The sequence below is a fragment of the Anarhichas minor genome, unplaced genomic scaffold, assembly GCF_050575085.1.
Source record: "Anarhichas minor isolate MPS153535 unplaced genomic scaffold, ASM5057508v1 ptg000009l, whole genome shotgun sequence".
NCBI classification, from domain to species: Eukaryota; Metazoa; Chordata; class Actinopteri; order Perciformes; family Anarhichadidae; genus Anarhichas; species Anarhichas minor.
This window is the reverse complement of record NW_027466455.1, coordinates 5,569,589-5,586,602: the sequence shown is the minus strand read 5'-3', so window position 1 is coordinate 5,586,602 and position 17,014 is coordinate 5,569,589. Positions and strand designations below refer to the sequence as shown.

Here is a 17,014-nt window from a genome sequence, read left to right as displayed (position 1 = left end):
TGTTACATGCTGGCTATATCATGGATTGTTGTTTTGTATTCATGTAATGTGTATAGGGACAGTTTGTAAAGCCATATTTCATATTGTGCTTCCACAGTTTTACAAATAAAGATTCACACTGAAGTCTTGAAACTCTTCTATGGATTCCATGGTCTTTATTTCACGGATCTACTGTTAGCGATCTGCTAAGCTTTCCTGCACGAAGGAAGAGCAGAATAGAGTGAGAGACGTGTGTTGACCACATGTATGGACCCATATTCTAGTAAACGTTTACGTGTAAGTGTTGATTTTAAAGTAAATTTGATGTGAGAGAGATAGACCCGCACCGCTGTAATGCTAATCGCGGTTAGCATTTCTCCATTGGCGGTAATGTTAAAATTAGCTTAGAAGCTAGCTAGGCGGACATGACGTTCAGAGCTACTAGTGAGAACAGACATCAACAACACGGAGGAAACGAGTGAGAGACCACATTGATGGACCCATAATCTAGTAAACGTTTATGTGTAAGTGTTGATGTTAAAGTAAATTTGGAGAGAGAGAGACAGAGCGAGTATTTTATTTTTTTTTAACTAAGCAAGCAATTCACTTCCTGTTTACACCGTCACGCGCATGCCCAGTGTAGTTAATGGTCACGTGCTGTCCGCCTTCGACGGCTGCCGTGTGGACGCAGATCAACTCGAGAATGATGCTGAAACTCCCGTGTGGACGGAGATCGTTTCTATTTGACAAATCTGCATCCAAGGAGAAACGGAGTAGTGTGGACAGGGCAAGAGACATAGGGCTGAAATCTGATTGGATAAAAGCTCTATTTAAAACAAGCGGCACTGGAAGCAGCGCTGCAGGCTGGAAGCAGAGCAACAGAGGAAGACAGTAGCTGTGCAATGAGAAAATAAGATAATGGGAAAAATAATTAGAATACATGTAGTGTATTTATGAAAAATTATGAAATTATGAAATAGCTATCATTTTGTGATTCTGTTTAGGCCAGCAGAGAAGGCTTAGCTGGTCCTGACGGCCCACCACTGATGTACGGTGAATTAATTAAGAAATAATTCACCAAAAAGTATATATTAGACATATAACACTGACAAAAAATATTATAAACAATGGATCAGATCCGGAATGCGTTTGGTAATCTTCAATTCAATTCAATTCATTTTGTATAGCCCAAATTCACAAATTACAAATTTGCCTCAGAGGGCTTAACAATCTGTACACAGAGGAGGCTGCCCAACTCAAGAGGTGAATCCATCAAAGAAGAGCCAATATGGAGGAGGATGGAGAGGCGATGTGCCATATTAGCATGTCTCTCTTGCTTTGTAAGTCTGTCTTAACATTACGCTTTTTGTTAACTAGTCGACCCATTATTCTTCTTTGTAACCTGTCCTCCCACTTTTATGTAGACTTGACAGTTTACTTTGTACACCCAAAGAAAAACTAATGCAGTTTAATATTGTATATAGTATCGATTTAATGTTTGAGGGAGTCAGCTTTAGTTTCTGCTGTTGTTGAACTGTACTGGGTTATACTGAGAGGTGTATCTAATGTTTAGTCTATCCTCTTTCATATTGGATGGAAGAAACACCTCAAAAACAGATTATATAAAAAATACTTTTACATTATAACATTGCTGATATCATTTATTGCAGGGCTGTTGTAATATTAATATATTATCTATCTAGGTTAGCTTTATCTAGGCCTAATAAGCTAGCAGGTACAGGGGGGGGGGGGTTTGATACAGTAACAGTATTTTAATATGAACTGGATTAGACTATATTCACATACACACTTACCTTTTGTCTTCTTGGTACTCAAACATCAGGAGGAGGAGGTAGTGATCAGCTCTCTTGTTTTAATGCATCTGGCGCGGTTAAATGACGTCATACATGCGCCACCATAAGTACATGTGGAACTGTGTGGCTAAGTTGAATAGCTTATTTATTAGTTAAGTTTATTTTCGGTGTGTCCTGTTGTCTGTGGTTGGATATCAGAGTGCATGTGGTGCGTCTTTTCGTTCTTAGTGAACTATAAAGAAGAACTTTGCTATTAAATGCTGTCAGTTAGCCTTCTGCTAAGAGCAGCCGACAAGCTAACATCAACAGCTAGTTGACGCAGCAACGTTAGCCAGCAGACACTGGTCCTCACTGCTCTGAGCAGATGGCTGATGAAAGCGTTAAAAGTGAAGCTTCAGCCCAGCAGGAGAAAGAGGATGGAGATACCGGGAGCAGTCAGAAGACAGAGAGCCGTGATGGAGAAAACCAAACGGTGTCCAAAAGGCAAAGGAAGAAGCTTCTGAAGCAGCAGAAATGGGAAGAGGAGACGGACCTACGGAAGTAAGTTACATTGCATTACAGTCATTGAGCAGACGCTTTCATCCAAAGCGACTTACAATAAGTGTATTCAACATAGGCATTCAAGAGAACTACTAGTCACCAGAAGTCATAAGTGCATCTCCTTTTTAAAAGCATCTAAGAGCATAAACCAGAGCAAGAGTACAGTGCAGAAACAAGCTAATATGAATACAGTAAGTGCAACAAATTAATATGAATACAATAAGTGCAACAAACTAATATGAATACAGTAAGTGCTAAGTGGAAGGCTCAGGGTCGTACTCATTGAACTGCTGCCTCATTAATGCGTTCAACTACAGAGGTTGTCTATTGGAATGACATGCTGTTAGTCCTTTTTTAATCAAATGTTTAAAGTGTTATTTATTTTGTGTCATGAGTTCGGGTTATTGTGTTGCTTTGTAGTAGATATTTCCATCAACGTGCCACTAATTCTCCTGAGGAACAAACTGTGTAGACAACATAAGTCCACAGTCAGTACAGAGGTTTGTATTTAACTCATCCGGCCTCTCTCGCTCTGGTTTCATGTTGGTCCTATTGCTGCCTCACCTAATGCTAACCTAATGTGTCTAATCTGACCTTACAAAACAGTTGTACTTAAGGCCTTATGGAAGTCTTTATGCTCAATGAAGCACACAGATTAATCAGCAGATATTAATGAATCTGCTTTATTTATATTGATGCTTTATTTGTGTAGCCCCGGCCATCAGTTCTCTCAGTTATGATAGTAAGTAAGATGTGGGAACATCTAAAATGTCATAAAATACATAACAGCATTAACAGGATGGGAGCAGGAGCACAAGATGATTAGACACATTTTAAACAAACCAGCAGATTATATAAAAGACTTTATTACTGTGGTTCACTATCATAACATTAACTGAAACAGCTGTCTGCTGCCTATTTTGTGACCCAGTGTTTCATTTACCCATCACACTGCATACAGGGAGGGATATGAATACCTATCTTATCAGTATGAGTATAGGGATATTCATTTAGTGTTCAATCCAATGAAACGATCAAAACAAACTAACAAATATTGTATACGTAGTGTCGTAACAGTATCTGCCCTGTGCTTTCTGCTGCAGGCAGAAACGGAAGGAGAAGAAGCAGCAGCGTCGGCAGCAGAGGCACGACCATCATCATCATCATCATCATCATCATCAGGAGGAGGAGGAGGAGGGAGGAGAGGCCCAGAATGCCAGGAAACGTCTACGCAGAGAGGTGACGCCCAGCTCACTGAGGCTGGTGGTGGACTGCAGCTTCGACAACCTCATGCTCATCAAGGTAAAAAAGCTCTGGGAACCACTGTGGAGGGAAAGCCACCATGTGTTTATTACGATACGGTATGAGCTGAGGTGCAGACTCTCCTGATCCATAATCTGGTCGTGTCTTCAGGATGTCCGGAAGCTTCACAGACAGGTCCAGCGGTGCTATGCTGAGAACAGACGAGCCTTGCATCCAGTGCAGGTTAGTGGCTGCTGACTGACATGAAACAGTAGAGACACTCCTCTCTGATGTATAACCATTCCTCTCACCTCCACAGTTTTATCTGACAAGCCTGGGGGGGCAGCTGAAACAGAGCATGGACGAGAAGGACAAAGGATGGGTCAACTGGAAGGTAAGTACCGATTATTTTTATTATATCTTTTTTTCAAGCCAGCTGTGTGTGAGTTTTCGTTTACTATGTCACTGTGTGTAATTGTCAGTCAGCTCACCCCCCTTGATTTTTAAGAGTACTCCACCTATTAAGCATAGTCTAACTCGAGATGGAGAATTAAGAAGAAAAGAGATCACACTGGATGCAGCAGAACCAGAGATATGGTCTTACTTTATTCCAAAGATACTATTTCTCACGCTACAGTGTTCATAACTGTGTGTATATGTGCATGCTGCTGTTCTGTGCAGGACATCACCATTAAAACGGAGCACTACAGTGAAGTTGTGGCGCAGGAGGAGCTGGTGTACCTGACGTCAGACTCTCCCAACGTGCTGGAAGAGCTGGACCACAAAAAGGCCTATGTGATAGGAGGCCTGGTGGACCACAACCACCACAAGGTCTGTCTGGCTTCACGGCTACAATGCACTGCTGCTGGTAGTTCCTGCTTGCTGATTTCCTGTCTGGGTTTTGTTTGCAGGGGATCACGTTTGAGAGGGCGAAGGAGCTGGGGATCGATCACGCTCAGCTTCCTCTGAGCAATTTTGTCAAGATGAACAGTCGGAAGGTTCTGGCAGTCAACCATGGTAAGGTCACCTGGGACCTCATCTGAAGACATGAAATCTCTGTTACACAAGGTTACAGTGCTTTGGTGTTCGGGCATACACCGATTACATCACTTGCCCACCCCCCTACCTTTGTTTGGCTTTTTTAATAGAAATAAAAGACATCTAGTTCATTTTTGCGTATCAGCACCTACATTGATCAAATAATAAACCATGTAAATTTATAAAATACTAAGCATGTTATCAATACTTAGTCGGATGACGGACGCTACAATTATCCACTGAAAGTTTCTTTGCAGCACAGAGTAGCAGTAGTCAGATTTCACTTGTCATGTGACGAGAGTAAGAAGAGATGACCGACAAGACGATGGCGGAGGACTTAGTGTCAGAGAAAAATCTAAAAGTGCCTATTTGGCAATATTTTGGATTTAAAACCCAATGTTAATAGAGAACCTGATAACGTCAATGAGGCAATCTGTAAACGTCTGATGAAGGTGGCACAGCTGGAGGCTACACGATTAATCAACACACATCTTCAAACGCACCACAACAGTGATTCCATTGGTCCAGTTGAGCTGATCGCAACAATAACTGTATGCTGCTGTAACTGAGGGGGCAAAGGATCAAATGACCCATCTTGATTATGTCTGTTCTGTGTGCTTTGACTCTCCATCTCCCACCACCTGTATTGCTTTGGTCCCTCCGTCAGTGTTTGAGATCGTCCTGGCTTACCTGGAGAAGAGCAGCTGGCAGGAGGCCTTCTTCACCGTCCTGCCTCAGAGGAAAGGAGCGGTGGCCGTCAGCCAGGACGGAACAACTGTTCAGGCAAAAGAAGAGCAAGATTCAGACTCTGACCCCGACACACCAGACCAGACTGAGAAAAGAACCTCAACGTAGTTCAAATGGACAACTTCAAACAAAGTTCACAACGTGTGGTTATATTGACGCTGAGGCCATGCTCCCAAGAGGGATGTTTCTGTTAACAAAGCATCTGTTTCATTGAAATTTCAAAATGCTTTTTTTTTTTTAAAACCAGCTATTTATTTAGTTTTACTTTGTGCCTCCTGTAATGGGTGACAATTGAGTTGAACAGCTAATGGAGATTTCAGTTTTGCACGTTTTTTTGGCTGAATATACAGTTATTATTACAGAAAATAATTTATAAATCAATCGTTTAGTTTTTTCATTTTTAACGAAAAGATTTAAAGCAAACCAAAGTCAACACATGACCGTTGTCACAGGCCCTGGAATTCTGGGAATATTCTGGGATTTTTGAGAGTACAGTCGCACAACCTGCACAGGATCAAAAGAGACTCTGAGGTAGACCTGGTGCTGACCAGAAGGCACCGGGTGACACCAGTAGTATACTACATTCTGACTTTATGAAATGTGATGAGTCGAGAGTGTTGTAGAAGAATCTCTGCAACCTCACCACTAGATGCCACTAAATCCTGCACACTGCTCCTTTAAGGCAACACCTGCATTATGACTTGGTCTGGAGGCGCTGTTGTAAGGCCTTTATTATTTCAGTGTATATATAGTGCTTACATGTTGCATAATTTAAAAGGATTTAATAATTATGACGTGATGCATGCACAGAGAGGACATTAGGGGCTCCAGAGTGGGCTAATCTGGCCCTGCATACAAGTAGAGCAACAGAGAACCAGCTACATGATGCTGCCTTGTATGCCATCAGAATACATTGAACAGTGACGGATATGGGGAGATGTTTGACATGAAATTAAAAGCTACATTGAAATGAAATGAAGGCTCGCCTGATGAAAATGTTCAAATGTATTCACACAGCTTTGGTGGCAACAACAAATCTCGTGGAACCATGTGAAGAATGAATGAAGAACAAAGGCAGCAGTAGAATACACGCCAATGTGAAATGTTCGGGACAGATCCTCTATCAGTCAAACTGTTGGTGTAGCACCTGTCATAGGTCGATGCAGCTCAAAGTGCTTCACAAAAACAGGTCCATGGTTCTTAATCAAAGACCTGGCTCATTAAATGTACGTCCAAACAGTTCGATGAGCTGTCGCATCATCAGGCAGACTGCTCCAGCTGCAGCGGACTCAGAGGACTCAGAGGACCCGAGGGGCCGCACCGGTTCACTGTGTGTGAGACACATCTTCCGGTGGACCATGGACCATGAAGTGCTTTGTAATGTTGAATAAATATAAAGTCAGAATGGAAGGGATACCCATGGTTGCGCTAGCAATGAACCCCGGAAGTAGTAGTATCCATGGTAACAGTATATGGCAGCGCTACAGCCGGAGAAGAGTCCGCTGTATTCAGATAACGCTGGAGCTCATCCTCCGTCCAATGGCCCGAAAAGCACTGAAAGTGTTGGTTGAGTTGAAGTTCCGAGCGGTAAGAGATCGTTTTCTTCATCCTCTCTTCACCTGTCCTCTAGATGTAACTAGTTACTCTAACGTTACAGGATTACAATCTTGTTACTTTCGTCTTTACGACCTATCGGTCGGATTTAACGATGCTGTATGAAGCGCTAATTCGGCTTGTAAATGAATGCACCAAATATATTGTACAATTCAATTCAATCGTCGGCTCACCTATTCTCTGACTCACCACCAATCAGGTCGACATAATATCTGGATAGTTTTTATATCTGTCTATCTATCCATCTAGGTATATATATATATATATATATATATATATATATATATATATATATATATATATATATATATATATATATATATATATATATATACTGTACATTACATGTTTACATCTGAAGGGAGAGATTTCTAGAAGGAGTCCTTAGATACTTCAGTGTATTTTTCTATTCCATACATGTTACAATGCAGGACTTTTATTTTGATATGTAGTTTTAGTATTTGGTTTAGTAAATAGTGGTATTGCTACTTTTACTCTTTTAAGTAAATCTACTTCTTCCAATAGCTGCCTGCAGGACTGAACAGACTATAAGGGATTATTGTTTAAAATGCCCTTAAATTACAGTCTCAGAAATATGCATTATATGTACTAAATGTGTTTGTGATATCAAGTTACATTTGACCTGACAACATCATTCAATGGTGGCCAGCTGGGGAAGATGCATCAGATTGTTTTTGTCAATATTGATTTAAACTAGAAACTGCTCCAGGTGGAAGACAGTGCTTCAATGCATATCAGAGAACATAAACACACCTGTGTGAGTTGCAGAGCCTGAGGAAAATATGGACAATGTAGAAAGTTACAGCCCTCATCTCAACCAAAAATGAAAAAAGTCCAAACAGTGTAACTTGTCGCTCTTAGATCTGTACCCTCTGTGACAGCAGGAATAGCTGCGTGATGATATGTGACATGTGATGATATGTGACATGTGATGATATGTGACATGTGATGATATGTGACATGTGATGATATGTGACATGTGATGATATGTTACATGTGATGATATGTGACATGTGATGATATGTGACATGTGATGATATGTGACATGTGATGATATGTGACATGTGATGATTTGTGACATGTGATGATATGTTACATGTGATGATATGTGACATGTGATGATATGTGACATGTGATGATATGTGACATGTGATGATATGTGACATGTGATGATATGTGACATGTGATGATATGTTACATGTGATGATATGTGACATGTGATGATATGTGACATGTGATGATATGTGACATGTGATGATTTGTGACATGTGATGATATGTGACATGTGATGATTTGTGACATGTGATGATATGTGACATGTGATGATATGTTACATGTGATGATTTGTGACATGTGATGATATGTGACATGTGATGATATGTTACATGTGATGATATGTGACATGTGATGATATGTGACATGTGATGATATGTTACATGTGATGATTTGTGACATGTGATGATATGTTACATGTGATGATATGTGACATGTGATGATATGTTACATGTGATGATTTGTGACATGTGATGATATGTGACATGTGATGATATGTGACATGTGATATGTTACATGTGATGATTTGTGACATGTGATGATATGTGACATGTGATGATTTGTGACATGTGATGATATGTGACATGTGATGATATGTGACATGTGATGATATTACATGTGATGATATGTGACGTGATGATATGTTACATGTGATGATATGTGACATGTGATGATTTGTGACATGTGATGATATGTGACATGTGATGATATGTGACATGTGATGATTTGTGACATGTGATGATATGTGACATGTGATGATATGTGACATGTGATGATTTGTGACATGTGATGATATGTGACATGTGATGATTTGTGACATGTGATGATTTGTGACATGTGATGATTTGTGACATGTGATGATATGTGACATGTGATGATTTGTGACATGTGATGATATGTGACATGTGATGATATGTGACATGTGATGATTTGTGACATGTGATGATATGTGACATGTGATGATATGTTACATGTGATGATATTACATGTGATGATATGTGACGTGATGATATGTTACATGTGATGATATGTTACATGGGCACACTGTTTTAGTTGTGGGGGGATCTGTAAACTGAAAAGGGGATTCAAGCTTTAGTTTGAATGGCAGTGAATGAGAATCTGTTCGTGTCACGCACGTCATCATCATCCTCACCACTTGATGATCCATGTAGACACAAGTTATATAGAAATAAAAAAGAAATGAATTAAATGATGAATAGACAGATATATGTGTAAATAAACAAATATAAATAAATAAACTATTTCATTAATAAAAGGAATATGATTAAATAAATGTGTAAATACACAAGTATATATATATATATAAATGAATAAATACACAAATAAATGTAAAATTGTCATATTTGATGTCTCAATTTAATTTAATTTAGTTTACGATGACAATTAACCATAAAATTACGTTATCGTTCGGTTTTCTTCTGTTATTTAAGCATTTGCTTGTATATTTAGTTATGTATTTATACAATTTATTCCATCCCTTAAAACCTTCCATACATAAGAAGACACAGAAATAAAGGAGAAGCAGAAATAAATATTTGAATAAAGGGTGAACTAGAGACAACGCTAGTCCAGCTCAGTCAGAAGTGATATATTCAGTAATATATTGATCACTCTTAGCAGTCAGTAAAAATGGCTCAGGACATGTGCACATCTGACTTATAACCCTGTTTAATCACACTCTGTTCCTCCACTGCTCTCAGGTTTCTTGTCCTGGAGTCCATCTGCCAGCCAAGGATGATATCTACCTCAGCATGTGCTTCATGGGTCAGTACTGTCAGTCGGAATGTCTCCCTGCTGTCTTTCCTCTGCTGTTTCATGAGAAGATGACCTTTGAAAAGGTAAGTCTTACTTCTGAGAGGAGTGTGTACTCTGAATGGGAAAACTAGCTGAAGTGTAATACATGAAATGTGTGAAAAGTTAGATGTATTTAATACCATGAATAAACTCAACATGACTGTACAGTACGTACTAATAAGACCTCCTGTACATATAGAACATTACTATTGTTTGTAAAATAAGGAAGCTATAGAATTAAATATGAATATTTTGTTTTTGTCTAGATTTTCCGGCATGCAGTTGACCCTGGAGACATCGCTGTAATGCTTGAATGTAAGTAAATTAATATTTGGTTGTAAACATTTATACTGTCTGTAGCAGATATTGTATCAACCTGATGTGCTGGCTTTTGCCTATTCTTATTTCTTTTTCATACATTATCCCATGTCAGATTATTTTCTCTGCTTCTTAAGAGGCCAGCCTCAGCTTCATACTGACACTTGACACTTTTTCTTCTCAGATGAGACGGTCTCTGTTGAACTGCTGCAGCTGATTCCTCCAGGTGAGCTTATTTGTTTTTATATCCATACTTCTTTGTTCTACTGGTTAGAAATATACCTACATGTAGCTCTGCAGACACTTGAACTTTGACCTTAAACGAACAGGTTCCAGCCCGGGTTACGAGGTGTAACAGACGTGTGTTTGTGTTTGCAGCGGCGGACACTCTGGCCCGCTTTGAAGAAGATGCTCGACGTTTCTTATTCCCGGAGCCCAAACTGGTTCCCTCCTCCTCTGGAGTGGATCGAGAGGTTCTGATGACCCGAGCTCCTCACTTTCCAGTAGGTCCAGCCCTCTGACACTTTACCTGAAAGTGTACAATAATGCTGTCTATTTCCAGCACGTGACTTAAAGGTATTAAGTGGAGCCTGTTCATATGGATACATCACAAGCACATTATTACATTTCCTTGGCCACAGTAGCAGGGAAATATGAAAGACGAAGACGTTCTATACAGTATGTGTGATCTTTGCAGGTAAATGTGATTATGGTACAAATATTTCTTCCCCTCTTTTTTTCAGGGTATTGCTCCAAGGTTGGAGTTTTCCACCAAAACGACCATCATTGAGTGCTCAGCTGATGCAGAGATCAACATTTACCCCAATGTACCCATGGTAAAGACTGTATTACATGGCTCAACATTTATGTAGATGATGCATGATAATTCAAACTGCATCATACAATATTTGAGGTGACCACATTAACTGAACCAGATTAGATTTTTGTCAGCAGCAGACCCATACATGACACCAGTCCACTCCTCCAGTATTTTATATTTTCCTTGAATTCAGACTGTGGCCTTTTTTAAACATATCAGGCTCATACTTGTATTTTTCCACTTGAATATGTTTACATGCTTTAATGTTGAAAAAACATTATTTTCTCATACTGTCTGTCTGAATATACCTCTATTCACCTGTATTCAGTCTGAAACGCTCCATTTTAGCGCCTGTCTCTTTAAGACTATTCTGCTGTGATCGGCTTGCGAGAAAAATATTGTGCACCTTTGTAAAGGTTGTTCTAAAGCTGTGGCTCTCCAGATACCAGATATAAAACACAAGATCCAATATATAAAAGAATAAAAAAGAATAATCCCCACTTTTTTACGCTATATTTGCTGAATATTAGCAGCTCCTGTTTGCAGTGTAGCCATGGACTTACAGACAACTGTCCCTGGATGACTTTGATACTGAAGAGCACTAAAAAAACATGATGATTCTCAGACAAGTTCTGCAGCTATAAGGATCCTTTTTTATGATTTTGATTGTTCTCTTTTTCTCAATGGACGTCAGACATAGTAATGATATCCTTGGAAAGTTAGGTCACAGTGAATCTAAGACTGTGTTCATATATGACACCTGCTAACTGTGGTGATAAGTGGGTCAAACTACAACAACTTCCCCTTGTTTTCTGAACACCGTCGCACACTTCCCTTCACCTAACACAGTGTCTTTGCCTCACGTCTCTCCCTCTGCGGACCTCCCTCAGCTCTTTCAGAGTTGGAAAACTTCTGGTTTCGAGGATCTAAGGCCACAATCAGGCTACAATTGTATGAGATATGTTCCTGGGGCCAGTCAGAGCACTGCTCTAAAAGTAAGTAACTCCATGATGTACAAGAAGCCAATGCAAGGATGATCCTCGGACAGGTGTGATGTGGTCTCTTCTTTAAAGCGTGGCAGCTGAGTTGTGAACAGACATATTTGACAGCAGAAAGCATGATTGGATACCTTCCTTGACTTGCAACTCAAAATTAACATTTGATTCAAATGTTACAGCTATGGTTCTAGCAGAAGGTCTAACATAAGCAGCTACAAAGCCCAGCCCTTATGTTATGTTTAAGTTGAAGATAGGTCTGAGACATCCACTCTTCTGTTTCCAGAGGCCGGTGATAAAGAGGAACAGGAAACATTCCCTGTCCCCTCTGAGAGCTGGAGACACACAGCGTCTGGCCCGGCTCAGCCTGGACTCTGCAGCTCCCGGCCCAGCCAACTGGGACACACGCAGCTCCTCCCAGCCTGTGAGCACAAACTGCACATCTCTGTTTCAAAATTCACAATCGATTTTTCAAAAGTGTCCGTCATTTCCAGCCACAAGATGGCAGAGAAGAGCTAAACTGGCTAGGACTCAGCACAGAAGTTATTTCTACAGCACTGAGTGTTCTCTTAACTTGTCTAACCTATTACAAATATCACCTCTACCATGTAATGTAGTGTTTCACCGGTGAGAAGGTTTGGCAGTCAGTTACAAAATGACTCCAGTATTGGCCAAAAGCATAATATAATAATATTAACATAATCAGAGTGTATGTGGTGGATGTTTAAACATTGCACAAACCTCACTTAGACCTCCATGTCACCCAGCCAAAAGCAGCTCTCTGTGGCCGTGTAATGAAAGCATGGTGTCAGCAACTATGAGAACCTGTTTATCTTCTGGAACGCACCTGTTAGTTGTAACAAGGGATTACTAAGACATTTATTAGCCCTTTGACTTGAGCCATGACATTCTCTGTCTGAAACGCCCAGCCCTTATTAGTCTCTTTAACCCGCTCCTGAAAAAGCCCAGTCTGCTCTGATTGGCTTGCGAGAAAAATATGGTCCTGTTGAATCACATGTTTTCTGATACGAGGCAGCCCACAAAACACTGTCTGGGTTGTCTTATTTCACAGTTTGTGGGTTAGTAGGCACTCCAGATACCCACATAATGAGAACACACTGAAAAAGTGAGATTTTCGTGAAATGTCACGCTTTATTGTTTATATTTTCCCATCAGCTACTGACCTGATCTGTTCCAGAATACTTAGACAGTTCATTTAGCACACTATGCTAAATTGCTAATGAAATTAGCCACTTAAACTACAGATCATATCAGACCAAGTAGAAGGGAACAGCAAAACCCCTGAATGTATTGCATTGACCAAGGGAGCGTTTCATTGGTTATAAAGTGAGTTTTTCATCGGTGTTATTTCTTCATTCAAAGGTTATATGGCCTCCATACAGTTTCTGATTTAGTTGTAGCGTCCTATAATTTCCTCCCATTCTGATGTTTTGACAGTTGGGTTGAGTCTCAAACCAGTGGACTGAGAGGACTTTTAGGGATTGGTTGGTGGTCTCCATTGCTAATTATTAACTTACCTAGTCACTGACATTTCAGGAAACCTATTTGCTGTTCGGAACATCGACTATATGAATAAACAATAAAATGGTCCAACCCTCTTGTTGTGTACATCCTGAAGCAGTTGGACCTGCAGGCCTGCTCACTGCGTCATCACTCTCCTGTAGCCGATCCTTCTGCCTCGCCCCAGCGCTCTACATTGTTCACCAGCTCCTCTTCACCTTTGACCAGGTCTTCATCCAAAGGTAAAAACCCACATATCATGCTTTTATATTGCTACTATACATAGATTATGGTCCCACACAATTGACCGTAAGAGCTTGTAAAGTTAATGTTCTTGTTATACTGCTCTGTTGACATGACTGTAACAAGCTGTGAGTTTCTATTCTTCTATTCTGTTGTGACTCAAAAACATTTACCCCTCTTTTTGCTGTTTTAGTGAGGTATTCTCCAGCTGGCAGACGGAAATCCTCCTCCAATGGTTTGGTAGGAACAATTTATTTATTTCATTAATATTATTTTGACTTTGTCTTCTTACACAGGAAGTTACGGAGTACAGAGCTGGAGTCAGAATGCGGTTAGCCTAGCCTAGCATAAAGACTGGATGCTGGGGGAAACAGCTAGCCTGGCTCTGTCAAAAGTTTAGAAATACACCTACCAACATGTCTAAAGGTCATTGAATAAATATCTCATTTTTAAAAAATCAACACTCGAACTGAAATGTATGAACGTCAATTCGTAGTTGAAGAATCGCTCCTACATCTCAGCTGATTTCCATAGCGCCACCGCGTTAAACTGTTGTGACATTCTCTCCAACGCGACACTTGCTGATGCATTAGAAGATGTACTGTTGAGCTTGGCTGACTGTTTCCCCCTGTATTAAGTCTTTATGCTAAGCTAGGCTACACACATACTGCCTTCAGCTCTGGAGACATAAGATTCATGTCCATTTTCACTCTCGGAAAGAAAGAGGACATGCAAAATTCCCAACAAGTTGAACTATTCTTGAAAGGCGGAACCGAGGACTTCGAAATACAGGACGGGAACCTGTGATAATGTTTGTATAGACAGGCCTACATGTGAATTATGATGAGTTGAGAAACACACAAATATGTATATTTGGTATCTGTAACTTAAACTCTTCAATCATCTGTAAATATATTGAATAAATTATAAAAAAATACAGATTGAGCCATTAATAACTGCAATTGAGACAAGAAGTAGAGGGTGATATGAATCAGTTGCTGAGGAGCAGATGCATTAATGTGATGGTGAAAAGAAACTCCTCTCTGCCTCCATTGGTAGGTTGGAGGGATATCAGAAGACGACTCCAGTTCTTCAGAGATACATGAACCCCTTGCCCACCACCAAGGTCCTGACCCTTCAGGGCTGTGGCGCTCTTACAGGGAACAGGCCAGGCACAGCAGGTCCTTTTCTCCACATTCATAGTATAATCATGCACCTCATTACATAGGTAGAGAATATAATCACAAAATATCCAAATGAAATGACAGCCTATTGTGATGATGTTCAGGTCTCAGTCCAGCTCTGATCACAGAGAATGGGAAGAGGTACAAGCGCGTGTTCGGGGACTCCTTACGACACCAAAAGCTGTACGGAGACTTGCCTGTGTAAGTACAACATGTCATCAGTATGTGTTTCAGTCTGGTGTTAGACTTGTTACCATGTAAACTGGCCACACCTTGTTTCAGAGGGATGTTGCCATTTGTGGTTATCTGAAAGAGTATTGCTTTTCAATCTCGTTCTCCATAAAAATAAAAGATTTTTATCTTGTTTTTAATCCTGAATGAAATTGACCTCAGCTTCAGCAGAAACCAGGCCTTTATTTGAGACACACTTATGTAAGAGAGATGCCTTTATTTCATTTTTCACTTTCCCTTTTTCCCCCATATTTTATTAAGAAGCCTCTGTTTTCTGATCTGATGTTAATTCAAACTCAGAACTTCCCCCATGATGATGTTGTTCTGGAATTTAGCATGTGAACTATTGTAGTACAGGTCATTTCACCCCTATGTGTTTTACTTGGCCTTTATAAGACACCTGCCTTTAAAAAAATAAAAAATAAATATTTAGCCAAATATGCAAGTTTCTCCTTTGAAGTGTCTTTGAGGGCAAACTTATCCCTGGGAATTTTAGCATACGTTTGACACTTTAATAAACAGCTAGCAAAGCAAACAAGATCACAAATCAACGATACCACAAAGACAATATGACTCTCATTGTGTTTTAGGGGGCCACACACTCCGAGGTAGATGAGGTTTTGGCCAGGAGGTCCATCTCTCCAGGTCCACCGTGATGACCTGGCCAGACTCTGGAAAGGTGAGGTGGACCTGCTCTGTCTCTACAGGTTGCACTTTTCACTTGAAGAAAATGCTGCCCTCCTGTGACATCATGCTGAAGATACATACCATGTAATGCAACATGTTAACACTTCCTTTTGTCTCTATACTGTGAACTATCCAATGAGGGAAAAAAAAAATCATCTCTTTTTCCAAAAGCTTATACTTTTAACAAGACATTTAATTTGAAACTACTCACAATTTAATCACACACCCACCGTACTGCAAATAACACATTAGGACCACCTGAAGCACCAAAGCATCAAAAGAAGCCCAAAATTGTACTGTTGCTAACGTGTGTGATGTCTGTCTTTTTCCTCTGCTTTAGGGAAAGTCACCTTGTCAATTAAGTGTCCAGATGTCAAGACTCTCCTGATGTGTGTATGTGTATATGTGTATGTGGTTTTGACATTTACATGTCCACACATGAATGTGTTTTTGTGTTTAAGGTAAAAATAAACCGTCAAGAATTGAAACTCATTGTTATATCTCAGTTTGAACACCAGCCAGTAGTGTGAGGTTGAAGTCTTTCGTTCCCATTCCGTTAATCTTTCAAGCTGACATTGTCGAGTCCTCAGGTAAATCCCCAGAAGGTCATTAAAAGCAAACTGTGTCTATGACGATGCAGCTCTGTGTGAAGTAGTGCTGTATATCAGAGAAATAGCTGCTCACCATGACTGTAAGGCATTAAACACTGGCTCGACCAGGAACATTGTGATCTATTGCGGAATGGCTGCTGAAACAGAACTCTATTTTGGTGTAATAAGCAGTCAAACTAAAGGCCTCAGCGACAGTGCAGATTCAACAAAAGTCTTAATTCTGTAAGTTACAGACAGTTTGGAACTAGCAGGGGCTAGTGTGGTTTATTCATGTGCCCTGGTCAGTTATTCAATAGACGATTTACTGTAACAATGATTCAACTATGTCATGCAGCAATTTTCTTCCACAATGCAATTCTCTGTGTAAAATCACTGTGATTGACGGATTGTCTGTTTGGCACCAACACTTTATACATGTGGGGCAAATCACCTGAAATGCACATAAAATATATCAGGTACACTGAGATAATCATGACTTTAAGAACTGATAAAAACATCAACTATTTTAAGGATAAACCAGAGTCTTAAAGATGGTTGTGTG

The 17,014-nt window shown here is 40.1% G+C and overlaps 2 protein-coding genes across 2 annotated transcripts; both read left to right on the top strand.

Annotated features, from left to right (window-relative positions):
• Nucleotides 1–1,875: 1,875 nt before the first annotated feature.
• On the top strand, nucleotides 1,876–6,335 carry trmt10a (tRNA methyltransferase 10A). Its single transcript, XM_076087210.1, has 7 exons — nucleotides 1,876–2,333; nucleotides 3,437–3,635; nucleotides 3,747–3,818; nucleotides 3,895–3,969; nucleotides 4,257–4,406; nucleotides 4,487–4,592; nucleotides 5,281–6,335. The coding sequence occupies exons 1-7, from the start codon at nucleotides 2,158–2,160 to the stop codon at nucleotides 5,466–5,468; spliced, it is 966 nt and encodes a 321-aa protein (XP_075943325.1). The 5' UTR covers nucleotides 1,876–2,157; the 3' UTR covers nucleotides 5,469–6,335.
• A 126-nt stretch (nucleotides 6,336–6,461) lies between these two features.
• spata6l (spermatogenesis associated 6-like) lies at nucleotides 6,462–16,337 on the top strand. The gene is made up of 13 exons (XM_076087211.1): nucleotides 6,462–6,947; nucleotides 9,770–9,907; nucleotides 10,130–10,178; nucleotides 10,366–10,407; nucleotides 10,560–10,684; nucleotides 10,925–11,017; nucleotides 12,283–12,420; nucleotides 13,636–13,759; nucleotides 13,954–14,000; nucleotides 14,820–14,941; nucleotides 15,049–15,145; nucleotides 15,766–15,946; nucleotides 16,203–16,337. The coding sequence occupies exons 1-12, from the start codon at nucleotides 6,726–6,728 to the stop codon at nucleotides 15,829–15,831; spliced, it is 1,263 nt and encodes a 420-aa protein (XP_075943326.1). The 5' UTR covers nucleotides 6,462–6,725; the 3' UTR covers nucleotides 15,832–15,946; nucleotides 16,203–16,337.
• The last annotated feature ends 677 nt before the right edge of the window (nucleotides 16,338–17,014 follow it).

Bases quoted from the DNA above. Each gene is read 5' to 3' on its own strand.
- trmt10a (XM_076087210.1), top strand. From the start codon at position 2,158: ATGGCTGATGAAAGCGTTAAAAGTGAAGCTTCAGCCCAGCAGGAGAAA. The intron at 4,407-4,486 runs GTCTGTCTGGCT...TTTTGTTTGCAG, and splicing joins TGGACCACAACCACCACAAG to GGGATCACGTTTGAGAGGGC. The intron at 4,593-5,280 runs GTAAGGTCACCT...TCCCTCCGTCAG, and splicing joins GGTTCTGGCAGTCAACCATG to TGTTTGAGATCGTCCTGGCT.
- spata6l (XM_076087211.1), top strand. From the start codon at position 6,726: ATGAAGTGCTTTGTAATGTTGAATAAATATAAAGTCAGAATGGAAGGG. The intron at 6,948-9,769 runs GTAAGAGATCGT...CACTGCTCTCAG, and splicing joins TTGAGTTGAAGTTCCGAGCG to GTTTCTTGTCCTGGAGTCCA. The intron at 15,146-15,765 runs GTAAGTACAACA...ATTGTGTTTTAG, and splicing joins CTGTACGGAGACTTGCCTGT to GGGGCCACACACTCCGAGGT.